General features: G+C 38.3%; 1 protein-coding gene across 9 annotated transcripts in view; it reads left to right on the top strand.

The window, feature by feature from the left end:
- FBXL17 (F-box and leucine rich repeat protein 17) overlaps positions 1-27,912 on the top strand; it is a 475,047-nt gene that overhangs the window by 166,031 nt on the left and 281,104 nt on the right. For all 9 annotated transcript variants that reach the window (XM_007059572.4, XM_037903338.2, XM_037903339.2 and 6 more), the window contains exon 6: positions 7,401-7,531. In XM_007059572.4, the coding sequence (XP_007059634.2) occupies positions 7,401-7,531 (131 nt within the window). The remainder of the gene's footprint in view (positions 1-7,400; positions 7,532-27,912) is intronic.

The raw sequence follows: 27,912 nt of genomic DNA, 5'->3' as shown, positions 1-27,912 counted from the left end.
AGTGGTTTGTAAATCAGTGGAATGGTAATTTGTTTGTTTTTGTATTATAGTTATTTGTGTATTAATGAATACATACTTTGCACAAAGATTTCAGATGCAGATCTTCAAAGTCCAGTTTAAACGATTAATTCCTAGATTCTAGCATGGTTATATTATTTAAAAGATTCAAGACAATATTTCTAAATCTTTCATGGACAATTATTTTTTCTTCTACATTTCAGGTACAAATATAAATAAATGTTTTGCCAGATATTCTGCAACCTTGTGCAACTAAAAATCTACAATACCCTAGTCCACTTAGGCCTAGAAGCAAAATTCCTTAGTGCATTGGAGTTTTGTGTCCCTTGTTTCCCTGTGGGTCATTGTAAAGTTATTTGGTTCTTTCCCCTGCTTGTAAAACTTGAAACAAAGAAGGAACACTGAACAAAGTTTGTGAAAATTCTATATAGCTTTTCTTTACTAAGTCTTTATAATGTGTTGCAGCATATATGGTGGTTGGAGTAGAGGACTGGGAGCCAGGAACCTTGGATTCTATTCCCATCTTTCCTACTGTCTTTATTGTGTGACTGTGAATATATCATCCACTGTAATTCAGTGTCTCAGTTTCCCCATCTGTAAAATTGCAATAATATCCACTTTGTAGAATTTTTTGAATCTTTACACTTCAAAGTGCTTTTTGATCCGGATTAAAGATGCTACATAAATGCAAAGTAGTAGTAGCAGTGCTATTACCAATTATTCATATATTTATATTATTCGTGACTTACAGGAAACTTAACACTGTGGCACTTACGTTTTACAAAATACTTCCTTTGAAATCAAATGAGAATGCCATGGGCATATGACAAGAGAGCATACACTCAACTCTAATTTAATTCGTGATGAAAATTGCTGCAAATATATTTAACACAATTCACTAGTAGCTAATGGCCACTGCCATGTAGTCCTTACCAGTTAGATCAGGAGGGATATGGCCTTTCCTTTTCATTTGTATAGGACCCACTGTCAAGAAACCACAAGGCTCCACTGTAGCTCAGCTGAACTAGGCACTAATGAAGCCAATAGACCCACTACTGATGTCTGAGCAATTCAAATCTTGTATACTATTGGGTTCTCCCAAGCCCAAAACAGTCCCTAATGGTTGGCTTATTTGTAAACCAGGACAGCCTTAGCAAATATGATTGTGTGGGATGGCTTCCAAGTGAGAGTCACAGATGAGATTTGCATCCACTCCTGGTTAGTGGCAGCTGGAGTATTGGCACCCTGATATACCTAAGGTAAAAGGAATGCTGACCAGATCGTACTCACCTTCCAGAAAAATCCACCTCAGCTTGATGTTATTAGTCCAAACATTTCACACTCATTTCCTTTGTGGTCTTTGATCCCATGGTGACTAATAATTACTTCTGGCCAGTTGTGCTTGTGCTACATATTATGGATAAGGATCACTAGTTAGTACAAGGACCTGCCTCGGATACCTTCTCATGTAATTTGGTTGAGTTCCTGCTAAATCCCAGTTGTGAGCCTCACTTTTTACCATTGACATGTTTTTGAAATAAAGGGGTATTCTGTGAGTGTTTGATAGCAACCACCTCTAGAACATAGTAGGAAGAAGGATAGATACAAACTTTCTGCCTATCCTAGGAAATTTTGCTACACCATCAGATGCACCCCTAAAAATCTCTCCAACTGCCATTTGTCAATGGCTCTGACTTCATGGTCTAGGGATCATCTATAGCAGCTGAGGTGGGGTCCTTGATATCAAAGGTTCAAGTTACATATTGTCTCGAAGGAAAGTCCATGAGAGAAGGTCTTGCAGTGGATTGTCAGAAATTGGTACTGGATAAGGAAGAGCACTATTCCCAGAACAGAAAGCTCTTTCCCTGGGGGTGGAGTGATACAACTTGGCTGTTGTGAGCTGTCTTGGTAATGAATCATTATAGGATGATGATCTAGGGCAAAATATTCCAAAGTGTGTCACTTAGAAAGCTAAATTCCATTTTCAAAGTGGTTTAGGAATTTAGGCACTTAAGTCTCATTGAAGGTCATTGAGACTTAGCCTCCTAAGTTATTTAGGTGCATTTTAAATATCTTACCCATAGCTCATATTCCTTCTGGTCTGTCTGTGAGAACTGGTTGTGAGGCTCAAATCAATCCTAAAATATATACTTGTTCCCCTAACTGTAGTGTGTTGGATGTGTCCCATCTTCTAGTCCTTACAGGCTGTTCACTCACCTGAAGTTCCCCAAAGATAGTGATGGTGAAGTAGCTTGGAATAAATGATGCTTGAAGAGCCTGGAGCTAGCCACTCCTACTAGCTAATGGATCCCTTAAGATTTGTGAGGAAATGTACATTGTGTATTTACAGTAATAACAATGATAAATATTAAGTCTAAGCTTCTCCACTGGTCAGGGAACTAGGTAGGCTACCTGTGAACAAGAGGATATGACAATTAATAGAAAATGATGATGAGATTGTATACATGTTGAATAGGATGGTGGAGTGATGGTAATCTCTAAAGATATGTCTACACAACAAAGGAAAACCAGCAGCTGGCCCACGCCAGCCACTTGTGGGATGGGTCCCAGCGCTCAGGCTCCAATCCAAGCCTGGAAGTCTACACAGCAATGAAACAGCCCAAGCCCCATGAGCCCGAGTCAGCTAGCATGGGCTAGCCATGGGTGACTAGTTGCTGTGTAGACATACTATAAATGTGAATTGGCCATGGAGTGACTGTGCAAACAAGGGATGACATCGTGGCCTCATTGAACTAAATGGCAATTTTGTTAATGATTTCACTGAGACTAGAATTTAATCCCAGTTTTGGGGAGTGTCTCCATCCAGAGCAAAAAGCCTTTACTGAGAAATTGTGTATTCTTATTTATGACACCCACTATCCTTCCTTCCCTGAGTTGACCCTATCATTTTGGTGCCCCACTTGTAAGCCACTTGCAGTAGGCCTCAGAGGCCTTGTTTTTCAGAAGTGCTGATCACGCAAATCTCCAGTTTAAGTCAGTGGAAACTGCAGCATTGGGAGCTGTTGAAGTTTTCAGCACCTCTGAAAATCGGACATTGAGTCTTTTTATCTTTATTAAGTGGTGCCCTTTATTGGACACTGTAAAACAATAAATAATAATAATAAAACTCATGAAGGAAAAAAGAGCCAGCAACATTGCTATCTGTGAGTAAACATAATGGGGCTTGAAAAAAGAGTGCTTTTGGCTGGCATTCACTTCTTGTAATATGTAGTCCCTTATTACCTCCAGGAGTTCCCTGTTGGATATTTGGTATTGTGGTATGGTGCACACGCCCTGCTGAATTGCCCAACAGAATTATTTCCTGCCCTTTTAAGACACTCATCCTTCATGGGATGGTCTTGTGGCTAAGGCAATGGACTGGGATTCAGGAGATCTGGCTTTAATTCTCCACTACAAACTCCATGTGTTAACTTGGGCAAACTTTGTATCTCAGTTCTCCATCTGTAAAGTGGGGATAAGAGGATAGTTGTCTACCTCGCAGAGCTGTTCTGAGGCACCTAGATACAGTGATGATGAGCACCATATGAAAACCTCAGTAAATTAATCATAGAGAGACTCTGGTACATCGTTGATTAGCAGCCCTCCAATAGTGAAGAGCTAGGCCAAGTATGTGTGTTTGGTTATTCTTTAGACCTTGTGTCTTTCTGGGATTTGGAGTGATTCTATGCAAAAACATTTATTCAGAAAACAGCAGTGAACTATTCCCTGGTAACAGTCTTTCATAATGTATAGATCCATTCTTTAGTTATAAGTGAAAGAGGAGAACATCTTTTCTAATATTGCTGTAGGATGTACATTTATTTGGATTGACATATAAAATATTATTGTAATGATTTGTTTGATGTTTGTGCATGCCGTTGATTGACTAAATGGGGGTTGCACTGCTTGCGGAAAATTTTTGAAGGGAACCATGAATTAGGATTATCATCCAAATTCATGACTAGCGTAAGTAAGACTTCAGTGGACTGTCATGTGGCCTGTTAGTCCCAAAATTATTACTATATATCAGATTATTTAATATAACCATTTAGTTGAGGCGAATCCATATCCCAATAGCAGCAGAGTCATTGCAGTTTCACTGCACAGATATGAAGGGAGATGGGATGCCTTTGTGGGGGACACTGAAAGTGTTTCTCCCCTGTGCTGTGTAGAGCCCAGTGCTGCTGAGGCTCTCTGTCCAACTAAGTGCATGTATTAGATAGGAGAAGGCCAAGAAGATCTGCTGCTGCTGTATGAGTCCATTGTCCCCCAATCTATCCAAACCCCATTTGCCATTCTTCTCCCCCTCCCAGTATGCATGCACAAAGTAGTAGGAATAAGTTAGGGTCACAGAGAGCCTTTCAGCAATTGGACTGGAGTAGCCTCTACATAAAGTGGCCCTATGTCTCATTTTGGCTGGGACCCTCCCTTTGTAAGCCCTCTCCAGAATGTCCTGAAAGTTTTTGGAAAAAGCAGGGTGCAGAGGAACATGTGGAGGGGTGAGCAGTGATGCCAGCCCCGTGCTGGAGGATGGGGGGAAATACAGAGCTCTGGGGGGGGGCAGGCATGGCTCTAGCAAGCAGCGACATCAGCCCTAGCCTCACATAGGTGGCAGGCGGGCTCAGGTGAGCAGGCATGCCAGCCCCAACCTTTGGGAAATATGGTCACCCTATCTAGTATGTGCGTTGCTGCTCACCCAAGCACTACCTGCTCCCCATGCGGGGAGAGGGCTCAGGTCATTCCCGCGCTGGGGGCTTGGGCGAGCGGCTCAGGCCAGCCCCGTGCAGGGTCCTATTTTGCCTTTGGGAAATATGGTCATTCTACCTCTACAAAACAGCTCTGCAACCTGGGGGTAGCATTCTTTTTCCCATTCCCTGAGGAAATATCCTCCATCCAACCTATTACTGGGGACTGGGTCCCTGAATTTAACTCTTAATCAGCAGAGTTTTGTAGGCAATAAATCTATGTAATTTCTTTTCTAACTTTAAATTGGAGAAAGTTAGACCTTGTGGAATAAAACATGGTTACACCAATTCTAAAGCTTGCCTGCATTCTAAGTCCCCAGTTTCTTTTAAATATCTTGACTTAGTGTTTAACTACTGAAGTGAACAATTTATATGATCTCAGTTGTAAGCCTTTACTTAATCAAATCCGTGGTAGTGACTTAAGTGAATAGGATTACTATTCTTTCATACAGAGAAGGTAAATTTAATTAAAATGTCAGTATTACCTAAATGCAATTATTTGTCCTAGAGTATGCCAGAGATTATTTCAGACAGCTTTTTTTTTTAAACACTAGAAGTTACTATGGCTAAGTGATTTAGAAATAAAAGGATTGAGAGTTATTGTCTGAGGAGTTTGTGGCAACTTGTGTACATTAACTCAAAATATGCCTCCTGCTATATCCATCCTTCACTTACGTGCATACTGAGTTCATCCTTTTTTATTTTTACAGGGAAATACTGAAAAATATTAAAAAATGGGAATACATCAAGTTAATGTTAAAGTTACCCAGGCTATATCGTTTGTCATATTGTGCTCCTCCCAGGAAGGCAGGATTGTGTTCTGTGTGCCTTTGAATTTTGTGTAACCCTACTCTGTGGATAGATATTTGTTTAAATTCTCCATATATAACTATAGTTAGATGTAGTATTTTAGACTGTTAGGTTAATAAGATAGTACTCTTTATACAAGATCACTCTGTCCAGAATGAGCTGGAAGCTGCCTGTTCCTGGAGAGAGAGAACACAATAAAAAGACAGCACAATTTTTGATGGAGGTCTGACTACTGTAATCAGGATTCAGTTAACTATTCTGGTAATAGTAATGTCTACTGTTTATAGGAAGATTGAGTATTTTAGGGGTATCCTTCCTGTCTCAATGAATTTGAAAAAAGGCTTTGATTTAAAGGGAAGTTGTCAATATGAAAATCACATTTCCATATGAAAACTGTCACAGGTCACCCCAGAGTGACTGAAAGAGATTAGAGAAATTAAGTCAATCAAAGCAAAGGTGTCTTGATTGCTCTCTGTAAATACTTACATGGAGAGAAGTTTTCAGATAGTAGAGGCCTCTTCAGCAGAGAACGGGCTTGTCCACATGGTGGGATGGGGTTGTGTGCTAGTGGGATGTTGATTTCTACTGCTCAGTAACATAGGCACTAACTGTTCCCTCGTTCTCATGCTTTAATGTTCTCATGCTTTAACGTAAAATGCACTAGGGAACATTTAGTGCACACCAGTAAGGTCTACAAGGACCAGTTAATGCATGACGCATTAGTGGGTGTTAAAAATCACACATCCCTAGTGCTTATTACTACACTGTGTAGGCAAGTCCAAAGATATAACAAGATACAGTATTGCCAACTCTTGCGTTTTTATCACGAGACTCACACTACTTCTAATTTTCTTAAAGCTTTGGCTCCCAGAGTTAAGTGATTACATTTGCATCTCAGCTCTTTCTTTTCTTTTTTTTTTTAAATATCTCCAGCACTTGTGGTTGCAAAGAAAAGCTTGAAAATGTGATCTAAAGTTTGTTCAAATGGCTCAAAAACCAGAAGGCAAATACCTCCCCTGCAAGTTTTTTTAAACACCTCATTATTTTTAAGCCAATCTCAAAATTTTGGAGGGGGTCTAACTTTGACTGCTTTTGGTTGACAATACTGAAGACCAATGGCTGTGCGGATAATTCACCATTGGATTACTTAACAATGGATATGAGGATTCCCCATCATGTAGTCTTTAAATCAATTTAGATGTCTTTCTAAAAGATACACTTGAGCTCAGATGGAAATTGTGGACTCGATGTAGAAATTGTATCACGGAAAAGCAATGCGATGTCCTGCAAAGATTAACTTTAAAAGTCAAAGTCACATATTTAAGTTCTAAGGTTGTAAAAAGTTTTTGAAAGCATTAACTTTATTTGCCTTCAACTAAACCACCACCAAAGAAACATTTTAGTATTTCAGGAAAACAAAATGCCGGAAGCCTTTGATTTCATACAGCCAAAAGCCAGAGCAGAGTTTTGCAGGTACTAAACCTGGGGGGAAAAAAATTCATAATAGAACTTCTAAAACACTCTAAACTATAGATACGCTAGAGGGCCCATATAATACTAGCCAACAGTTATTCTGTCATTTTAATTGTATTACATTTTCAGTAATAAACTCTTCTCAAAGAAAAATCTGGTTGTCTCATGCTGATGTCTGTATTATGTTTCTGAGTGAGAAGGGCTTTTCATTAACTGTAATGCATCTTGCCTGTCTGTCCTATACTGCACATGATTCCAGAAAGGTGTAAAAGCTTTTTAACAGAATGTGTCAGTACTTACTGAATATTAGTACCTTTTCAGACACTTTCCTCTTTATTGTATTTCTCTCAATAGCTACGAAACCTTTCCAGCCTGGATCTACGTCATATCACAGAACTGGATAATGAAACTGTGATGGAAATAGTGAAGAGATGTAAAAACCTTAGTTCCCTCAATCTCTGTCTGAACTGGATCATTAATGACAGGTAACTTAATTATACCATCTAACAGCAGTAAATCTTAGAAGAGCAAAGTTAACCCATTGTATTGAATAATTGGAGTCAGTGATGATTCATAGCAGTTTGGAGGGAAAGAACTCCTAAAAGCAAGCAAACTGTTTTTCAAACTGATGTTTCTGTCTATGTTGGGTAAATCATCTAGACCCTTATTTTCTGGTGCGTCAGTCATATTTTTTAACAGTAGAGAGTGAGTCACTTATAAATGAATGAGGGCATTATGCAGTTTTTCTTGTAGATAAAGTCAGAATGTGCTCCTTGATTTGGTTGCTTGAGGTATAGAATTCCTGTTTTGAATACTTCTGCAGACAGGTGTGCAGTATTTGAACATTGCTCATGGGCACATAAAATCCGAACAAAAACATGAGTATGTAAGGAATGATAATTTATTTGTAGGTTCAGTTTGTGGAACTGGTATTTGTTAAAAGTTAGAGAACTGTAATACTGCCAGGCTTTTGGCAAAAGAAATAGTGTGTATCAGTAAAGAATTACCCTTAGATTAACTTTAGCTATGACTTTATAACTTTAAATGTTCCTGTTTCCTTCTGTCTGTAAACTAATCTTGTATTTAAAATTAAGAAAAACCTCATGGGAAATTTAAGGTTACACCTTACATAGGGTGGAAAATATTGTTAAAACATGAGACTAAAAAGTTAGAAGTGTCTTTTAAAACAATTTGAAAATATCTCAAAGCCAGTTCTTTGAAGTGAAAAGCAACAAAAAATTCTTCTGAGTGAATTTCTACAAAAGGAGTTTTATAAATGCTGAAAATAGAGGCCTTAAGTAGAAGCCATGAGATATCCTTAAATTACAGTGGTTGTTCATAGTGCATTTCATACTAACCATAAAGACATTGTTTAACAGTTATAATATATTCCTCTTCCTAACCACAATCACAATTTTATTTTTAAACCTCTTACAATCTTTTTTCTTTATCCATTAAAAAATTATACCTGAAATAAAAATGGGAAGTAAGTATTGAAGCATATGATTAAAGAAATATTCACTCTTTCTCTCTCTCTCTTTTTTACAAATCTATATATCTATGACTGTCTTAATTAGTTTTCTGATTTTTCTTGAAATGGCCAACACATTTATTTTTAACTTCATTACATTTTACTGATATTTTCTTTTTAATTCACACCAGTACCAATTCAATATTGTTTTAGAATTTTGATTGGAAAATGGGTAAAACCTTTTTGGATAAAGGTCTTCTCACTCTCCCTTTGTCTTTATTTTTAAATGCCTAACATATGTTTGTGATGTACAGTACCATCATAGACCACTAACATGAATACCAATTATACCTCAGATTCAGTCATCCTTAGGCTGAATAGTTAATTCCTTTGATAATTAAATGGGCACAACAGATATAGTAACATACTTTCTTATAGGTTTCAGAGTGGTAGGTGTGTTAGTCTGTATCAGCAAAAAGAATGAGGAGTACTTGTGGCACTTTAGAGTAGACTAACAAATTTATATGAGCATAAGCTTTTGTGGGCTAAAGCCCACTTCATCAGATGCATGCAGGAAAATACAGGAAGAAGATATATATATATACACACAGAGAACATGAAAAAATGGGGGTTGCCATACCAACTCTAATGAGAGTAATCAATTAAGGTGTGCTATTATCAGTAGGAGAAAAAAAACGTTTGTAGTGATAATTAGGATGGCCCATTTCAAACAGTTGACAAGAAGGTGTGAGTAACAGTAGGGGGAAAATTAGCATGGGGAAATAGTTTTTTGTTTGTGTAATCACTCATCGACTCCCAGTCTTTATTCAAGCCTAATTAATGGTGTCCAGTTTGCAAATTAATTCCAGTTCTGCAGCTTCTCATTGGAGTCTGTTTTTGAAGTTTTTTTATTGAATAATTGTGACTTTTAGGTCTGTAATTGAGTGTCCAGGGAGGTTGAAGTGTTCTGCGACTGGTTTTTGAATGTTATAATTCTTGACGTCTGATTTGTGTCCATTTATTCTTTTGTGTAGAGACTGTCCGGTTTGGCCAATGTGCATGGCAGAGGGGCATTGCTGGCACATGATGGCATGTATCACATTGGTAGATGTGCAGGTGAACGAACCTCTGAGTGGCTGATGTGATTAGGTCCAATGATGGTGTCCCTTGAATAGATATGTGGACAGAGTTAGCAACGGGCTTTGTTGCAAGGATAGGTTCCTGGGTTAGTGTTTTTGTTGTGTGGTGTGTGGTTGCTGGTGAGTATTTGCTTCAGGTTGGGGGGCTGTCCATAAGCAAGGACTGGCCTGTCTCCCAAGATCTGTGAGACCCTTGATGATGCGCTGGAGAAGTTTTAGTTGGCAGCTAGTGGCTTTCTGTTACTTTCTTTGTTGGGCCTGTCCTGTAGTAGGTGACTTCTGGGTACTCTTCTGGTTCTGTTCATCTGTTTCTTCACTTCAGCAGGTGGGTACTGTAGTTGTAAGAATGCTTGATAGAGATTTTGTAGGTGTTTGTCTCTGTCTGAGGGGTTGGAGCAAATGCGGTTGTATCGTAGAGCTTGGCTGTAGACAATGGATCATGTGGTGTGGTCTGGATGAAAGCTGGAGGCATGTAGGTAAGTATAGCAGTCAGTAGGTTTCCGATATAGGGTGGTGTTTATGTGACCATCACTTATTTGCACTGTATTGTTCAGGAAGTGGATCTCTTGTGTGGACTGGTTCAGACTGAGGTTGATGGTGGGATGGAAATTGTTGAAATCATGGTGGAATTCCTCAAGGGAAAAGAAGCTTTAGTGTGCCATGTTATAAAATAGGAATCCTAATGGTCTTGTGTTTCTTTCTGGAGTGTCTCAGCTTGAGAGAATGGCTTTTTGTGGTTGGAGCCCTGGGGACCAGAGGAACATTTCCCACTCTCACTGTTGCAGAAGATGGTAGGATTATATTCCCTGTCTCTTAGTAGACCGGAGAAGAAATGGTCTTGCATGTTTGATGGCCCTTTCGAGGCTGAGAATAGGGAAAACTGATCATTCCCTTAAGTTCAAGAAAGGAACAGTCAGCAATTTTCTGAAGTGTTTGGATGGAGGCTTACAAGATGCCTCTAGAAGACAACACTAAGTATGCAGACAAGGGCAGGAGCTGTTGTTGTTTTGGAGGTAGGGAGTGTCCTATGGGAGAAGTCATTTAGGTGAGTTTTTTCAATTTTGTATCAAAACCAGTGAGTTTTGCTGTTTTTGTACTGAATTTCACTTTGAGGATTTGGATTTGTTTGTGTAAAACAAAAACTTAAAAGTGAAACTCTGGAAGTGTTGAAAACATGCAAACCAAACATACTGGTAAAGTTACATGTAATCTGGTTGACGAAAAACTAGACTTTTTGTTCAGCTTTAAGGTATAATGGTGAATAACCATGAAATGCATTTGATGTAGAACAGCAGTGAAATGAGGACAGACACATGGATGTGGCGGGCCACAATTTTTATTAATCTTAAATGCAAGGGAGGGGCACTACCTACCCATGACCCATACATTCCTATGCTAGGCATTTAGTTCCAGTGTAGGTGTTACAGGGCTCCTACCATATAACCTGTAACTTGTGTGGTAGGCTCTCCTCAGTCTGCTCCCCCAGGATTCAACTTGCTCTGCATCCAACACACATACCCCTGCAAGGAGAACAAAGGGTGCAGAAGGGTGGGGACCTCAGCTCCATGAACGCCACAAAGTCTTACCTTACGCCATGAGCCCAGGGCCCGTCACCAAAATCCCAGGTCTTTCACCTCTGGGAATTGTTCATTTTATTATTTTAACTGCACAGGAAACCAGATGCAAGTTGTGATGAATCAAGAACTCAACCAAGTACCTCAGTTAAGTACCAAGTGCATTGTTACTTAACCGACCGTGGCTTGACAGTGTGTGCAGGGAAGGCGTAAAACTCCCTGGCTCATGGGAGAAAAAATTCCTTCCTGACCCCAAAATTGACTAGACCTGCAGTATGTGTGAGGCCAGATTCCCATTCCTAGTTTGGGGTGGATAGGGTGGACTGCTGGGACGGAGTTGAAAGATGCTCCCCATTGCTCCTGCGCCAGGTTAAATCCTGGGAGCTGAGGAATTCTGGCCAATCAGCACCCCTCTCCCCAAACTGATCAATGTGTGTCAGAGGAGTTACCTGGTGTCCCACAGTGAGTGTCTCCCTCCCTCACTGCTGGGCCTTTCACCACCAGTCCCATAAAGTTCCTCCACCTGTTGAGGTGAGTGAGTGGATGGCATTTGCAGATTCTTTGGCAAAAGTAATCAAAGTTTGTAAAACTGCATTTCAGATGCAAAGTACCTTAACCTGGAATCACTAGAACTGTGGCAATGCACCAGTCTAGCTACAACGTTAATTCCTCCTGGTTGCACAGTGCCATCTCCCATTATGCTGCAACCAACGCATTTCTTGTTTTCAGGAATTTAAGCCTTCAGCGTGCAAGACTTTCACATGTCTTGTATACCCTGTAAATCATCTCCACATGCAGAAACTCATAAGATCTATTGATTATTTTTCATGTTTTATTAAAGCTATTTTGTCATAAGACGTCTGTGTCTTCAAGGCAAGCACAGAGAAATAAATTCATTTTCATTTTTACCTACAGGAAAAATATGTTCACTTAAGATAACTGTGAATTAGTTTTAATATGTAAAGAAAATAGGTTTCTTGTCATGACAAATAAACCAGTCTGTCAGATGCTGAGGGCTAAATAGGAACTTGAAAATAGTTTATTTTAAAATGGCTTATTAGGAAAGTCTAAATATGTTGAATACCTGAGTAGGTATTCAAAGTCGCTCTGAACTTGCACAATATATGTATCACTTAGGTAAAATAAAATGTGGAAAGAATTCCTTACTACCTGTTTCAAATGTGAAGGAAATCAAAAATGGTCGTCAATTCCATTAATAGACAGACTTGGGGAAAATGGTCATTATAGATTATTAGGTCATTTTGTATCCATACTTTATCATCTGATGGGTACAAACAGGAGATCTCTGTACACCCCTAGCTGCTGTAACACGCTTTGACACTGTATTTAAATATTTCTGTGGACCCCAATATTTTCTGCTTGCTTTCTTTTTACATCAAATTTCAGTTGATTCAATAACAACGGTGACATTTGGAAATAAAATTAATGGGGGATTTGAGCAAGTGGTGGTTTACCAGATGTTTGCAGAGTGCTCCATAGTATGTCATTTTCCAAGAAAGGTTTTGTGAACTTGTGCTATGTGTTGTATCTATAAATGATCAAGGATCAGGCAGTAGATAATCTATTATTCTTTTGTAAAAGTCATGTCACAGTGCACTTGGAATTGTAGTTCATGTCAATTTCAATATTACTTAATTCACCTACAGTTAAGTTTAAAAACTATACAAATGAAACAAAACTATATACTAAATATGGCACACGCACAGAGTAGATTTTGTTCTACAGAACTTTTAGTTTATCTTAAACTTGGGTGCTCTGGAAAGGAGAGATGGAATTTTCACTCAAACTTTTGGTACAAGGCTTGAGCGATTTTTGTTTTTCCTCTCCATGAATGGCAATGAAATCTTTGGCATATTACGGGCTGCATAAATTGCCTTTCGTGCTAAAACACTTTATTGGTAGTATTTGCACCACAGATGGTCTGTCTATGTCTATTGTGATCAACATAAGTTTTGAGTGGAGAGGGAACAGTACAGGTTTTTGTTTTTATTTTTAAATCATTACTAGAGAATTGAGGCAAATCATTTTAATTGGTGTGACTTTGTTTCTCTTAGCCAAGAGCATGTTGTACTTTTTCCACTGTATAAGAAAAGATAGAATCAGTGAGCATGGGAAAAGTAGCCACTGAAAAGATACAACTGAAAATGGAAGCAAAGAGGTAGAACTCAGCAGAGCTGAATTTTCAGTAAATCCACCAAGTGCTGAAACATAAAGTTTTTAGTTCTGTCTTGTACTTCCTTCTTAAGAAAATCGTGTGCAGTTGCATATACATTTTTGCAAGCCATTAAATATGAGGACCTATCTGCATGACAAAATTGTCAGTATTCGGGGACACTGCTACAACACAGTAGTGCCCCAACTATAATTAGAACACAGTTTGATCCTGCCTGTGTAGATGGTATCAAATAACGTTATAATCATGTATCAGTAGAGTTGTAAAAGAGTTTGGTAACATGGTGATAATACTGGCTGGTGCTATATAAAGAGGCAAAACCAACAGTGTCAAAGCACACTGGGGGTACTACCATGTTATTACCTAAAGTAAATTGTTATTAGAGCCATAACTACAATAGGGAAATATATGAACAGTTTCCTATTGTTGCTCACACAGGTTCATCTGAACTAGTGTTAACAACTTTGGGAGCCTGAGTGGAGATACGGCTTCTTTTCAGACTGTCAGTTGCATTTGTTGCAACCAGTGCTAGATGATAAAGTGCTGAAAATGGTGTCAGCAGCTGACTAGCTCCCTTGCTAGTGCTCCCAAAGTTGCTAATGATAGGTTCAGCTAAAATGGTGTTGGCAGTGGTGGAAAATGAGGCATTAGGACAATAACTAAGCTGTTACTCTCAGGTTTCTACTAAAATGCAGAATCAGTCAATGCTAGAAACAATCTTAAATGTCTAAAAATGGTCTAGTACATTTTAAAGCTTGTCCATTACATGTAATTAAACTAAAGCTGTTCCTTTAGAAAGTATAAGTTACTACATCTTGATGTTGAAGCATTATTTTAATAAAACACATTTTAAATTCAAATGTACATAGCCTTCCTTGCACCGTATTTTTACATGAGAAAGAGAATGTAAGCTTTCTTTATCGGTGGTAGCTACAGTAGTAAATGGTGCGTGTTCAGATCCATCATCTTTAATCTGACTGAAGTGGAAATGTACTTCAGGAGCATTGATATTTATTCTTCTTCCTATCGTGTAATATAACTTGTGCTTGGGGATATTCTAGAGTCTTCCAGAAGAATAAGTGTACTTTGTACTGTATGACAGCTTACATGAATTACTATAGGTAAATCCTAGCATTTCTTAATTCTGAATGCATTCACTTCTTTCAGTTGTCTTCTTTCAGTGTTGTCTAAAAGATCATAACCCTTGAGTCTTGCTATTATGCGTTTTGATGTCTACATATTCGTAAGACATTTACAACCATCTACGTTTAAAAAAATGCTCAAACTCCTCCACTAAAAAGATAAGTTATACAACTTACCATTAATGCACATATGACCGATATTGCAATCCTCTGCAATGTCTTTGGGGACCATGTTGTATTAAGTTTATGTATCACTGTGGGCCAGAGATTGTATGAAACTCTGGGGGGGATGGTTACCAGAACTCGTCCAGGAACAAAAAACAGTGTATGTGGGGCTGATTAAGGTGAATTGCTTAGGTTGTAAACACTTTCAGAAAGGCACCACCCTTTGGGAAGGCTTGCATATACTGGTACACACTGGATTTTCCAGAGACCAAAGAAAGGACTGTGGGTAAATAGCCTGAGTTTAAACTCAGGGCTCTTCTTCCTGATCCAGCAGACAAACAGGGCATTCTGTCCAGGAGGGGCCCCAACCCTTGCATTACGGTGCCATTGTTCTCTGGCTGCTGACGGGCACCTCCTACTGTACGGATACTGAAAAATGCTTTGGACACCCCATCTGCCTATATGGGAGTCTCTGTGATATAAATTGGGTCATACCGTCCACTTGTGTTTGAAGAGGATGAGGCTCTCGGCTCCCACTGCCCTAGTCCCTTTAGTATGGTCTCAGATTCCCTAACCACAAAAGGGGTAGGGGATAGAGGTACCAACCTCTACCTTGGAGCTTGCCCAATCTATCCTGTCTGATCAGTATACCAGGGACATTTTCTCCATATAGGCGGGGTGGTGGTGATGCTAGTGAATGGCCTGTCTTGGGGCTTCCAAATGTCTCCCTTGGGAACTATAGAACCACTGTCTGCTCTCTCCCAGCTGCTGGGAACTTCCTGCTTTTAAGCCCTTATTCCACGCCAACATGATAGACAGGGCTGGAGGGACAGGGGCCAGCCTTGCTCACAGCAGCTCTTTAATCCCTTTGTCACTAGTATGGGGTTTATAAATGTTTGGAAATACTTTAACTTACTAGGGCCCCATAGGGCTGATGAATGATGAACTTTTAGCATGTATATGGGAATGTTTGTTGTTTTTTATATGTTTTCTCTGTAATGAATGAATGTGCTTGCTTGGAAAGAGCTGTGTGGTAACTTCTAACTGCTGGCAACACAGTGTCAGTAGCCCTCAGAGAGAGAGAGAAAAGCCCAGGTACTGACTTTTGGGAAGACTGGCTTGCTGGGGATTTCACAGTGTAAGGAAAGGAGCTGTGCAACTTTAAGCCCCCCACATCAGAAGGGAGAGAAAAATGAATCTCTGCCCAATAGAGGTGATTGCTGGGAGCTGGAAACGTTAAATGAGTATCCTTGAGGGAGAACTGAGGGGGAATACAGGTGCAGTTACCTGAAAATGTGACAGTGTATTCATAAAATTACTTATTCTCTGAGAGTATCATACTATTGTGCTTAATTGAAGTAAATTTAGAAGAACTTTTACAACTTAAGTCTTTCATAACATAATTAGTTGATGAGTGTAAAATATTTCAAACTTTTAAATTTGGAGATAAAGTCTGACCAGTCGATAGAACTGGAATACTTTGGATGAGCTCCTACTTTAAATTGTTCTATTCAGAAGCTGTTTTATTTTGAAGATTGAAACTGTCTATGAAAACAGTGCATTTGTGATGAATACAGAGGTTGCATTAATCTAGAAGCTAAAGTAAATGGGGAAGACACAAAGTGTTTGTTCCTTCACCATTAAAAACAATCGGAGCTTTGCCCTTGAATTCTGTGGGCATAAGATCAGGCTCAGAAGTTTAAGCCAAGTGTTAAAAATGTTCATATAATGTAAGATCACTGAGACAAGAGGGATCAGTCAGGAAACTATCACAGGCATTTTCTGGCAAACATAAAATTGCTGGATGAGAAATTTGTCATCCTGAATTCTGTTAACAGAAAAGTATGAGGCAAGTTAAGTAAGGACAAAGTAAAGACAACTTCCCCAGAACACCAGTCAACCAAAAAGACCAGTGCCTGTGCTTTTTCTTCAATGGCTATGAATAGCATATTGCCAGCAGTTACAAGTTACCACACAGCTCTTTCTAAGCAAGCACATTTATTCTTAAGATAAAGGCATTGCAGAAAAACGATAAAGACAACAGACATTCCTTTGCACATGCAAATAGCTCATCAGAAGTTATTCATCAGTCTTACAGGGACCTAATAGGCTAAAATCTTTCCAAACTTTCTGTGAGGTGTGGGGCCCCCCTTTGAATAGAAAGTGCTGTCCATCTGTTGATTCAGTTGAATCAGGCTATTTATCCAAAAGTCCTTTCTTTGTCCCTTGATCTCTGAAGAATCTAATTTGCCCTAGTATCTCTCTCTTTGGGGTTATTACAATTTGGGTCATTGGGCTTAATCACCGCCCACTATTTTTAGTTTCTGGTGGAGCTGTAGCAGTCCTCCCTCATGAAGTAGAACACAGTCATACATAAACCATTGATTTAATACAATGGACTCCAAAGATGCTTCAACTTAAATTCAATAAGGATATAGCAGGAAGTTGCGATATCTGTCAGATGCCTCCATGCATCTTTGGTTGGAGACTTTCAGTAGCAGTGCCCATTTGGCCCGCACATGTGCTTTGGATCTCCTTCTGCCTTGTTCTAAGGCTACATCAAGCTGCACAGGCAAACCACCCTCAGTTCCTTCTCAACTGCCCTACGGCCCGACACAGAGCATCTTGCGTACCTGCTTTAAGCCCTTTAGTTTTTACATCTTAGACTTCTTTAGTTTTAGCTTACTCATTGGACTTTGAAGTACAGAAGGAACTGAGGATGATTTGTCCATGCAGCTTTGTATATCCTCAGTATGGGACATGAGGAGGTCTGGAGCACATACGTGGGTTGAACAGGCAGTCCTACCAAAAGCCTCCAATCCAAGGCTCTTGGGACACGTGTACTCCTGAAGTGGAGCACCCATACAGACACTCATTTAAAAAAACTCCAGTTTCTGAAGAAGGTAAATAACCTCTACAACTGGCATTGCTCTAGTCAGAGAGCATTTTAAAACTACTAATAAACGTATTTAGTGAATTCAGAATATTCTTTATTGTTTTCTGGTTATAGTGTTATGATTATGAGGAAATGGATTACAAATTTTTATTCTCGGAATTTTTGATAGTTTCACTTCAGTGAATGTTAGGTGTGTTAATAGATAAGGACGTGTCATGTATCACATTTTTCTTCATTTTTCTCTCAGATATATTTTGGTAACATTGGAAATTGTCCTGATTAAATGGAATAAGTTTTTGGAGCTTTTATTTTGTTAATGGTGTATAGGTTCTATGCTTTAAAATGTGTACATTATTGGATGATTTGATTAATTTTTCTCTTTGCAAGTAATAGTTTTATGTGAATCAGTGTATTATAGAATTTAATTGAGTGGGGGCCTGAGGATTTTGGAGTATCAGATAATTCTGCTGCAGTGTAAACAGGAAAAATATTAATAAGGTATCTACATTTGTAATTAAACAAAAGTTGGCTTTCAATTGTTTTATTGCTCTTTGTGGTTGCTACTTCAGATGTATTTCTGTTAGATTAATTATAGCCAAAAAAGTTGCTTGTTTATAGGTTTCAGAGTAACAGCCGTGTTAGTCTGTATTCGCAAAAAGAAAAGGAGTACTTGTGGCACCTTAGAGACTAACCAATTTATCTGAGCATAAGCTTTCATGAGCTACAGCTCACTTCATCGGATGTTTATATTCCCTCTCTTCTGTTGTCTCTCCAAGTCAGCTGTATCTGTTGCAGCTTTCACAGGACTATACCTAAAGGTGTTGACTATTAGGGGTTTTTCAACAGTAACCTAAAACCTGATTTTACTGTACTCATAAAATTGATTCATGGTAGCGTCTTTGACAAGAATTTATGGGAAACTAAAAGGACAAAATTATTATGTCTGATTCACTATCTCCTCCATGTTATATTCTGCCAACAATCTGTAATTTAAATAAAAATGCAAGTTCACATCTTATGTTCTCGCCATTAATGGTTTTAGGGAATTCCGATATCAGTTTTCTTTTAAAATCAATTAAAATTGTGAAGCTGCATGGTTCTGCTTACTGAATATCGAAGCACATATTCTGCAATATTTCATTATAACAGTAATGTAACATTTATACACACAATGTCTCCACTGACAGATTTAGGAGTTGTCACTCATTCTTTATTTCAGTAAAGTAATTTCTTGCATGATTTGCTTTTTGTTCTCATTGAGCAATAATGTATAGGTAAAAGGAACTTCATCTGATTATTCTTAGTAATCCATGATGAAATTTCTGTAGAAGCTAGCAGTGTACATATTAAAGTGCCATTCCACAGAGCTTTCTTTGGATGATGGAAGTACAGCAGCCACTTAAGTATGTTTACTGAAAAACAGTCTAGGCCAGTTCCCCAAACACCTCTCATAAATCAAAGTGCTTACTATAGTGAGTAGTCCCACTGAAGTCAGCTTATAGTAGTAAGCACTACATCCAATTAGAAGTGCTTGTGAATTGAGGCCCTTTGGCATTTTTACATCAATTTCTATTATAGGAGACAGATTTTAAATATCAAGCATTTGATTGAAACAGATCCTTTTCATAGTTGTTTTTAAAGTTTTACCAGACATAGACTCAGAGTATATTCTCAGTGATTAAGGTGGAAGTGTATGTTTGTACCTTCTTAATTCTACTTTTACATACCACCAGTGTTCAAATAAATGTCTTGTTAGAAACCATTTTCTAGTGGAGATGGATTTTACCAGAAGTGTTAAAATATTTAAGCCACGTTGCCACCATTTTTATTTTCTTCTTTCTATAGTTGAGAATTGGGAAAGGCAGTTAAATAGCTCAGTGTTGTCAAAATGCTAAAATGTATGATAAATGAAGCTCTGTAAATAGTGAAAATATGCTAAAGGTGATTAACTCCGACAATTTTCATGTAAGAAGCTTGAGATGATAAATCTCTCCTGTGGTTAATTATTAATTCAGTGCAAGGGATTTAGCATCAGCCTAAACTATTTTATGAATTGTGGCATAAAAAAAAAATTTAGAAGTTAGATACATGCATGTTAAACCAAAGGAGAAGTTGCTTGGACTTGATTGGTAGTAATTAAAAATGGCAGATTTGACGTAAGTGTGACTTGGCTATTTTCTATATGACAGTCCTTACAGAAATTAACAGAGTGCAATGGACCCTGAAGGTATGAAAAATGACAGAATATTATAAATGAGTCCTTAGACCTACCTGAAAACTGAAAGGTTTTATAGATATCATTCCTCTACAGATAAAATATTTGCAGTGGTATAATTTAAAGTACAAAACAATAAAAAAAACCCAGTTATTGACACATAGAAAACAAGACACAATCTTTATTGCAATTATAGTTTCATTTTGAGGCTACCACCTATAATTTACCATGCAACTAGCATGGACACTTTATTTACAAAAGAAAGAGAAAAAAGTGATGGTTGTCTTAAAGATTTACGGCACTGACTATATTGTTTAGAGTCTGTCAGTATTTCTGTTATAAACACCATTTTTGAAGGGTGAATAACTCATCTTTTAAATTTGCCTTGGGGTCTGTCTTGGTGCATGGGATATCAGCGCAAATATAAATTGTTCCTTTTTAAAATTTTTGTGCGTGAATTTGCTTTTCATAATAAATGAGTGATTAATATTACTGTGTGGAATCTGACATAGTATGGGCAGGAGCTACGCAAGGTGCCACAGACAGCTTGCTAAATCCCTTGAGTCCACATTTATAGTATCTCTGTGATCCCAGTTCTGGGAGCACTTTTAGCAGAGGTTGCTAATAGTCCTGAATTTTTGTGGTGGTTTAGTATGGACAGATATTCGCTGGGAACAGAGGGCGAAATGCTCATATGGTCAGAATCCATGGCTGGCCAAGATGATGTGCAGGAGAGGAGATGTGAACTTCTGCTTCTACAGAGGTAGTGATCCAGGGAAGGTTGTGGGGAGGAGGTTATCAGGAAATGATGAATCTCTGAGGGAGCTTAGTAGCATTAGGATGGTGAGGTGAGGGCTGCATCAGAGCTGGTACAGATTAAGCAATGGGGAATGCAAGTGTTAGCAAAACCAGCAACAGGTATACATATATGCATGTTGGGAGGGGTGCAGTGGCTTCTGAAGCTTGTGAGAGAGCAGACTTCTGGGAGCGTGTGTGGAAAATTATGAGAAAGGCTGGTGTTCTGAGGGAGGATTTGGGAGCAGCAGTGAGCACTACTAGTGGTGGTGGAAAGTAGGAGAGGATTAAGGAAAAGCAGCACAGTGGGAGGGACTATGCCTAGGGGAGGCAGAAGGAACACCTGACTCCTCACCAAATATAGTTTCTCAACTCTCATCTTTCACTGGCATCTTTCATCTGTCCCTCATTTGTGTCTTAAAGAAGGCCACTCAGTACTGGCTTGTCCCTCTCCTAATAAGATCTGTGTTTGCATAGATTGGTGGGCTGATTTGGAATACAGTCACCCTCTTAAAACGATGCTATATCAAGGGCACAGGTGCTTATTGTAATAATAAAAGAGGAAGAGATTCAGGCAGATAGTTGTAAACAATCTTTGACCTTGAGGACCATTAGGTGTTACTGCTTACTTCCACAGCCATTATGAAGGTAAAAGGAAGACATTTTCTGTTCAGAAATATAAGACCCTCCAATATTAATACTTACATTTCTATTGTGGATAGAAATAATTCTTTCTCCTGTGGCATCATTGCAATTAGTGGGGAAATCTGGCCAGGACCTACCTGTTCTTTGCTAGCTCTGTTCCATAGTGAGGCATATAGACTTCTAAGAGAGAGAAAGAAGTTTGTAGCAGCATCCTAAAAGAGAGTCAGATACTGCATAGTGTTTTCATGATGGCCTTACTTTCAGCTCTATGGAGGTACCTTCAGTTTCTGTCCATGAGATATGAAAAAAGACTGGAATGAACCATTACCCGCTAGGCAACCTGTCTTCCAAAATATTATATTGGAATTGGTATAGTCAGTTTACAATTAAATAAAATCAATAGGTTTCTTTTCTGCCGGCCTCTGAGACAAAAATGTTCACAAATAGAAATGTCAAGCCATTAATCTATGACTGCTTTACTTCTGGCCCATAAAAGGATGTACTACTACTTTTAAACAGACTTTCTTTAAAAGTTAGCAAAAATAGCAAGGCATTGCAGGTATATCTGAGAGCACAAAAAGGAGGTTTGTGTCTGCCAGACATACTCGGTGCATTTGTCATTTAAATACAGTGAACTGGCAACTGATGTTTCCGTTGATTTACTGTGGTATTTTGGTGTATTTTCTATTGTGCTTATTTGTAATTATTTTCCTTCACTGTATATTTAAAATTGTTATGCTTTTGTGTGTCCTTTTTTTCCTCCTATTGTGGGTGTGCGCATGTGTGAGATCATTGTCGAGTGCCATAACTTATGTTATATTTGGGGGACAGGGGAAATATTCTATATTTGAATAACTGCTAAGGATATTAATGTTTTCCTGCTTGCTTGACAGTTTAAAATTACTGTTAAATCTTTACAGCTCTCAGGAGTGAAGTGGGGGGAGAAGATTTTATTTGAGATGAGCCCACACTACAAAATTCAGATACAGATTCAACTCCATATTTTAACCCAAAGTTTAGGATGCTATGGCATGTTGCAGATTGAAACTCTAATTATGACATTGAAACCTGGGTTCAGGTCTGGGTTTCAAGCTCTACATCACTTTGAGGTATTCACATTCTTGTTCCTGGATCATTTCCTATACTTTACTAAAGCAAATTATTAACAACTATATTTTTAGATGTTAAGAGTTGTTGCTCTATTACATACAGATGACACTATCTTTGGAGCTCTGTTGCCAGTGTTATTGAAGTTGCATGGCTTACCACAACTAAGAAACATCAAACATATGAACAAGTATAAAAAGGGAAGTGGGCTGGGGAAATACTGGAATAAATTTATATCTGACAGAATGCCAACATGAGACAAAAGCTCTCTTATAAGTCTCCATTAACTAGGGCTAAAGGAAGAGAAAGCTGTTTTCTTTAATTCGTTCCATGTAAGTATAAATTGATAAATTAACCATCTGTACAGGCATACAGCTTTTGAGAATCTAATATTTATATTTTCAATTTGGCTAATGTTTTGGATCATAAGTGGCGTGCTTACTATAACTGAGACTTTAGAAATTTTTAGACCTCAAAGCAAAGTGCACCCTTGAAATATATTTGTTTACTTGCCATAATCTCTTCAAGTGGAATTTATTCCCAAAGTTTAAACATCATTATATTGTAGAGAACTGCCTTTCTGTGGTGAATCATGGCAGCCGTCCATCAATAGGACATAACAGTGAACTTGTTAGACCGAGGACTGAATGAAGTATTGCCAAGCAGGTCTTGTCAGATGACATTCAAATATTCATGCAAGTCATTGCAGGCTCTTGATAGTGGTCGCCCACTGTGAATAAAGCAGCTGCTTTAAGTGGAAGGTCGTAACTTCAGAATGTTATAGACTTATTGTTTACTCTGTGCATACCCATGTTTCTTTCAGTTCTGGGCGTACACCAATTTCTTTACTGTTTAGTTTCAAATGTATAATACTGTATCTCCGATTTTAAAAACCATCACTTTTGGACACATTTACACACATGAAAAAATCGGAGACAGTGGATTCTACTTCTGGAATTTTGATTTAACGTGAATGTTGTCTCCTACTTCAAGATATACAATGTAAGTGGGAGAAATTTTAGTTAAAACTTAAATCTCAGGAATGAAGCAAAGTTATGACTCTTTGTTTAATTTACATTTTGAGAAGCTGATACAGTTGCATACTTTTTTTGTGATACGGAGTTTTGTGGATCTGAAATTGTTTACAGAGTGTTTTAATAGAATATACATATGTGACTTTTATTAATCTGTTTAAATATGTTACATGTAAAGTTTTTTAAAATAGTTTTTTATTGTGTTTTAGTTATAGTAATATATCACTGTCTGTGGATATATCCACGCTACGAGCTAGGGGTAGCTCATGTACACATACACATGCTAGCTTGATGAGTGCTGCACATTCAAAGTGGAGTTTGCAGCTTGGTAAAGATACATATAGAGTTCAAATCTCATAGACAATTCATAAACTGTACAGAGTCCCCAAAATCATCACAGTGCTTAATACCCTGATTTATACATTCAAAGAACTTCTTGGGAATTTCTTTGCTTTCTCTGACCCACGTAATCCAAAACATGCTTATAGTGATGTTTGAATCTTGATTTTCAGATAGCAAAGTCATGATCTGAGGATTCTTTTCTTATTTAAAACAGTTTTGATCGTGAGCCTGGAATAATTTGCATTCTGGAAGAAAATTAAGGACCATTTAAATGCCTACAAAATGTTACTGCATAGTGTATGATACACTGTTTGCATTTCAGGCATTATTTCCCCACAATTTTAATGAGCTTTCCCAAATTCATTCCTACAGGAGCAGAAGTAGGTAAGTGACAGACGCACCACTATTGTTTACTGTACAGGGTTACCAGATAGCAAGTGTGAAAAATCAGGACACTCTTTTTTGGGGTGTGTGTGTGTGTGTGTGAGTGAAATAGTTCCATATATAAGACAAAAGTCCTATATCGGGATGGTCTCGATAATGTCAGGATATCAGGTCACCCTATTACTATAACAAATGTGCATACGTTTAAGTATTTTTGCTTACTTGTCATTTTATATACCAGAATTATATGAGCTGAAACATTTTTAACTTGGTCTCATCCATAACCAAAATATGATCCCCACCTTCCTTTTACCGTTTTCTGTTCCCACAAGTACTTAAAAAGTAATTATTTTCTGAAGCAACAATTTTGGTAAATACTCTCCCTTTCATACAATTTTTAGGTAATTTAAGAGGACCTGCACACCACTTTCCTAAAATTCAGTTGCCAGTTCGCTTCATGAAATCAGAAGTTACTTTACATAAAATCATGAATACTTTTCCTCTCTTCCTCAAAGAGCACAAAATCTAATATTACATATAGGCAAAATTAAGGAGCAAACACAATAGTGGAATAGGAATGGGGAGGAAAGACAAAGAGTATTGTAATAAGATTACAAGGTTCCTCAACAAAGGCTTATATGCAAGAAGGATATTTTTTCATAAAATGTGTAAGTAAAATAAGTACATGACTTTTTAAGTATAAATATTTGTCATGATTTTTTGTAGGTGTCACAGTTAGAAATGGGTCTTAAGGAAGGATTTGAAGGAGAGGAGGTTATTGGCCTTGATCATACATAGACACCTCCCACCCTTTGAGACACTCCTAAACCAGCAGTGCCCCTCACTTCTCTTTGGAATGCTCCAACCAGCAAACCTACTTCCCCCTCTACCCACAGGGGAAGCTGCTATGCTGGAGGCCTTTCCTGCCCTTCTACTTCCAATTAACTTTTTCTTTCAGTACTGCATGAGGAGTCCAGGGCGAGGGGGCTGAGGCTGGTGCTGCCAAACTTGAGATCTCTGCTGTACTAGACCTGCTTCCGGTTCTGTCCTGCTCAGAGCACACGGTTATGTACTGCGGGCAGCAACTGTCTGATGCTGTCTGCTGCACAAAGTGGCACGGTAACTGTCTTTTGGCCAAAGGGGGAATTGCTAGGAGCTCAGGTGAAATGTCCGAGCTACTAGCAGTTAATGTACAGGATTGAGAGTCCCCTCAAAATCTGACCTACGTTGTGACAAGTTTTGGCAATGCTGCTGCTTCTGAAGATGCCAGCAAGCAGGCTGGAGGACACCCAGAGTGGCAGAAGAATGAGCCCAATTACGTTAGGTGAAATTTGTTTCAGTTCTTCTTTCTCTGCTGAAAGGGAATTTGATAGCATCATCTTAATTCGTGTGTACTCCCTCCCAGCACAAAGAGGCCACAGAGGACAGCTAAGGAGTAGAAAATGTGTGCGTGCTCCTTTATAATATTGGAAGGGTAAAGAAGGACATATACTTTGTATGTCGAATAAAATTGGCCAGTATTTCATTAAATGGTTCTGAATTTAGAAATGTAGAAACCCTTTGCAGTACAGATGATGTAATCATCTCCTTGAAGGTCTACATTCATGATGCATCTGGAATATTACATTATCACTAGTAGATGAAAACCCATTTTGTCATGCACATGTGGCAATTGGGCCAAGTAATATACCATATGTGCAGTCTCCCTCAGACAGCCAATTAAATTGTTGCATGCAAAATAGCTGTCGAGTAAGGTTGATGATAGGTTAATTAATCTGTGATATCATGATGGTCTAGAAACTCTTGGCATGGCACAGATACATGGCTTAGTGTATCTATACACTGCATGGGTGTAATTCGAAAAGTCAGAGTGACTGAGAACTTGAGAACTTAAAAACTGGACAATTAACAGACCACAAATTCCAGTTATGATTGAATGTGGTGGTATTCTAAACAAAAAGAGCTCTCAGACATACTTATCGCTGTTTCCATCTCTCCATACTGTCTCAATGGACATTCTAGGCTTCAGAGTAACACAGTCTGTACCACAAGTTAGGAAGTGATTCCCTGCTCCTGTACGAGAGCTAGTATGAGTATAAGTAGTAATGAAGCTGCGGTTGCATGGACAGTGATATGTTGCCCTGGGTTTATACCCTTTGGTTTTACTTGGCACAGCTAAGCTAAGTTTTTTTGCTGTTTGAAATATTTGATAAGAGAGTTTGCCCTTTCCATCGTTTTCCATACTAATGAAAAAGCTTCAGGAATAAGTGTGGAGTGATGCACTAAACTCTTGCAAAAATTCTGTAACATTGAAACTTCTTGGAAATTTCTTCACCTTCTCCTAGTTCATATAATAATAAAAATGCTCAGCGATGATCTTATCAGGGTTCTCAGTGATTTGGAGAATCCTTTTTCTTTCTTATTCAGATAAGTTTTTATCACTTTGTTGGTGTGCATGGAATAATTAGCATGCTGAAATCAAAGTAAGGTCCAGTTAAATATCCACGTGAGGTAACTTCATGGTGGACTTTAAGCATGTGTCCTACAATTTTAGTTTTCTTAAATCTATTCACTAAGAGGTAGACCCAAACACTGATAGATCCACTATTGTACTTAACCTCAGTATATGCTAGGGAGACCAGACAGCAAGTGTGAAAAATCAGGACGGGGGTGGGGAGTAATAGGTGCCTATATAAGAAAAAAGAACCAAAAATCAGGACTGTCCCTATAAAATCAGGACATCTGGTCACCCTAGTATATGCCCACACAAAATTGTATTGTTGAGCAACCTATGTGAGGAGTAATAACTGTTTGCTGAGTCTCAGATCTTTTACAACTATTCAATAACTGGTCCAATATTTCATGTCTATCTTTATATGGGTTATCTATACTTAGGTGTGCTGCTACTCATTAGAGCAAAAGGTTTGAGAGGCAGTGATCTAGTGGTTAGAGAAAACTGTCTTTTTTTGTATTTGCTTAACGTAAGCTACAATTTCTCTTGGTTGAAGTTGTTGCTTAATGTATGCTTACCAGGTTCAATTATGTGTTCCAAGATGGTGTTTCCCTTTGCCTTTGAGTCAGGAGTCCTAGTTTTGGAAAATTCTTTAAAGATTTCTTCCTTTGGTTTACCTGCCATTCTTTCGTGCCTGGTTGTTCCCTGGACAGTTTAACCTTGCAAATCTTGAATAGCTTTTTCATACTCAAAGGAAAGTAAGGTTCAGTGTGTCCTTGGCGCTTTCCCTCACCTAATTACTTCATAGTTATAATTTCTTCTCTCTCTGACGTACATTTGTGAGAATTTACAAAAGCAATAAATGAACTCTTGAAAAGAGGAGGAAAGAAAAATTAATTATAATCTATTACAATATCCTTTGCCAAAATGTACTCAAGTCAAGCAGAGCAATCAATTACCGAATTAGACAAAGCTTTATGCAGTGTATTTCTCCTAATGCTGTTCTGATCATAATGCCAGTAAACCTCTTATAGGTTTGGCCAAGACAACACTGTGATGTATTTTTTGAGACATGTATAAATAGGCTTTCTTCTAATGAATAGGTTCAGTTCACCAATTTGGGCCAAGAAAACATGTTTTCATTATAATACCTTTGCATATTTATAAGGCTGAGGATAAAGTCCTTCAGAAATTTAATAATTGGATTTCAAAAGAGGGATCTCCACATATGTGAAAGCTAGTTTTTGATTAATGACTTGGCTTTCCATGCATTTCTGTGAAGTTTAGGTTTTGTTTTTCCAGTGTATAGTG

Source organism: Chelonia mydas, chromosome 5 (genome assembly GCF_015237465.2).
Source record: "Chelonia mydas isolate rCheMyd1 chromosome 5, rCheMyd1.pri.v2, whole genome shotgun sequence".
In the NCBI taxonomy this organism is placed as follows: domain Eukaryota; kingdom Metazoa; phylum Chordata; order Testudines; family Cheloniidae; genus Chelonia; species Chelonia mydas.
Note: the sequence above shows the minus strand (reverse complement) of the source record. Positions and strands in the feature narration are given on the sequence as shown.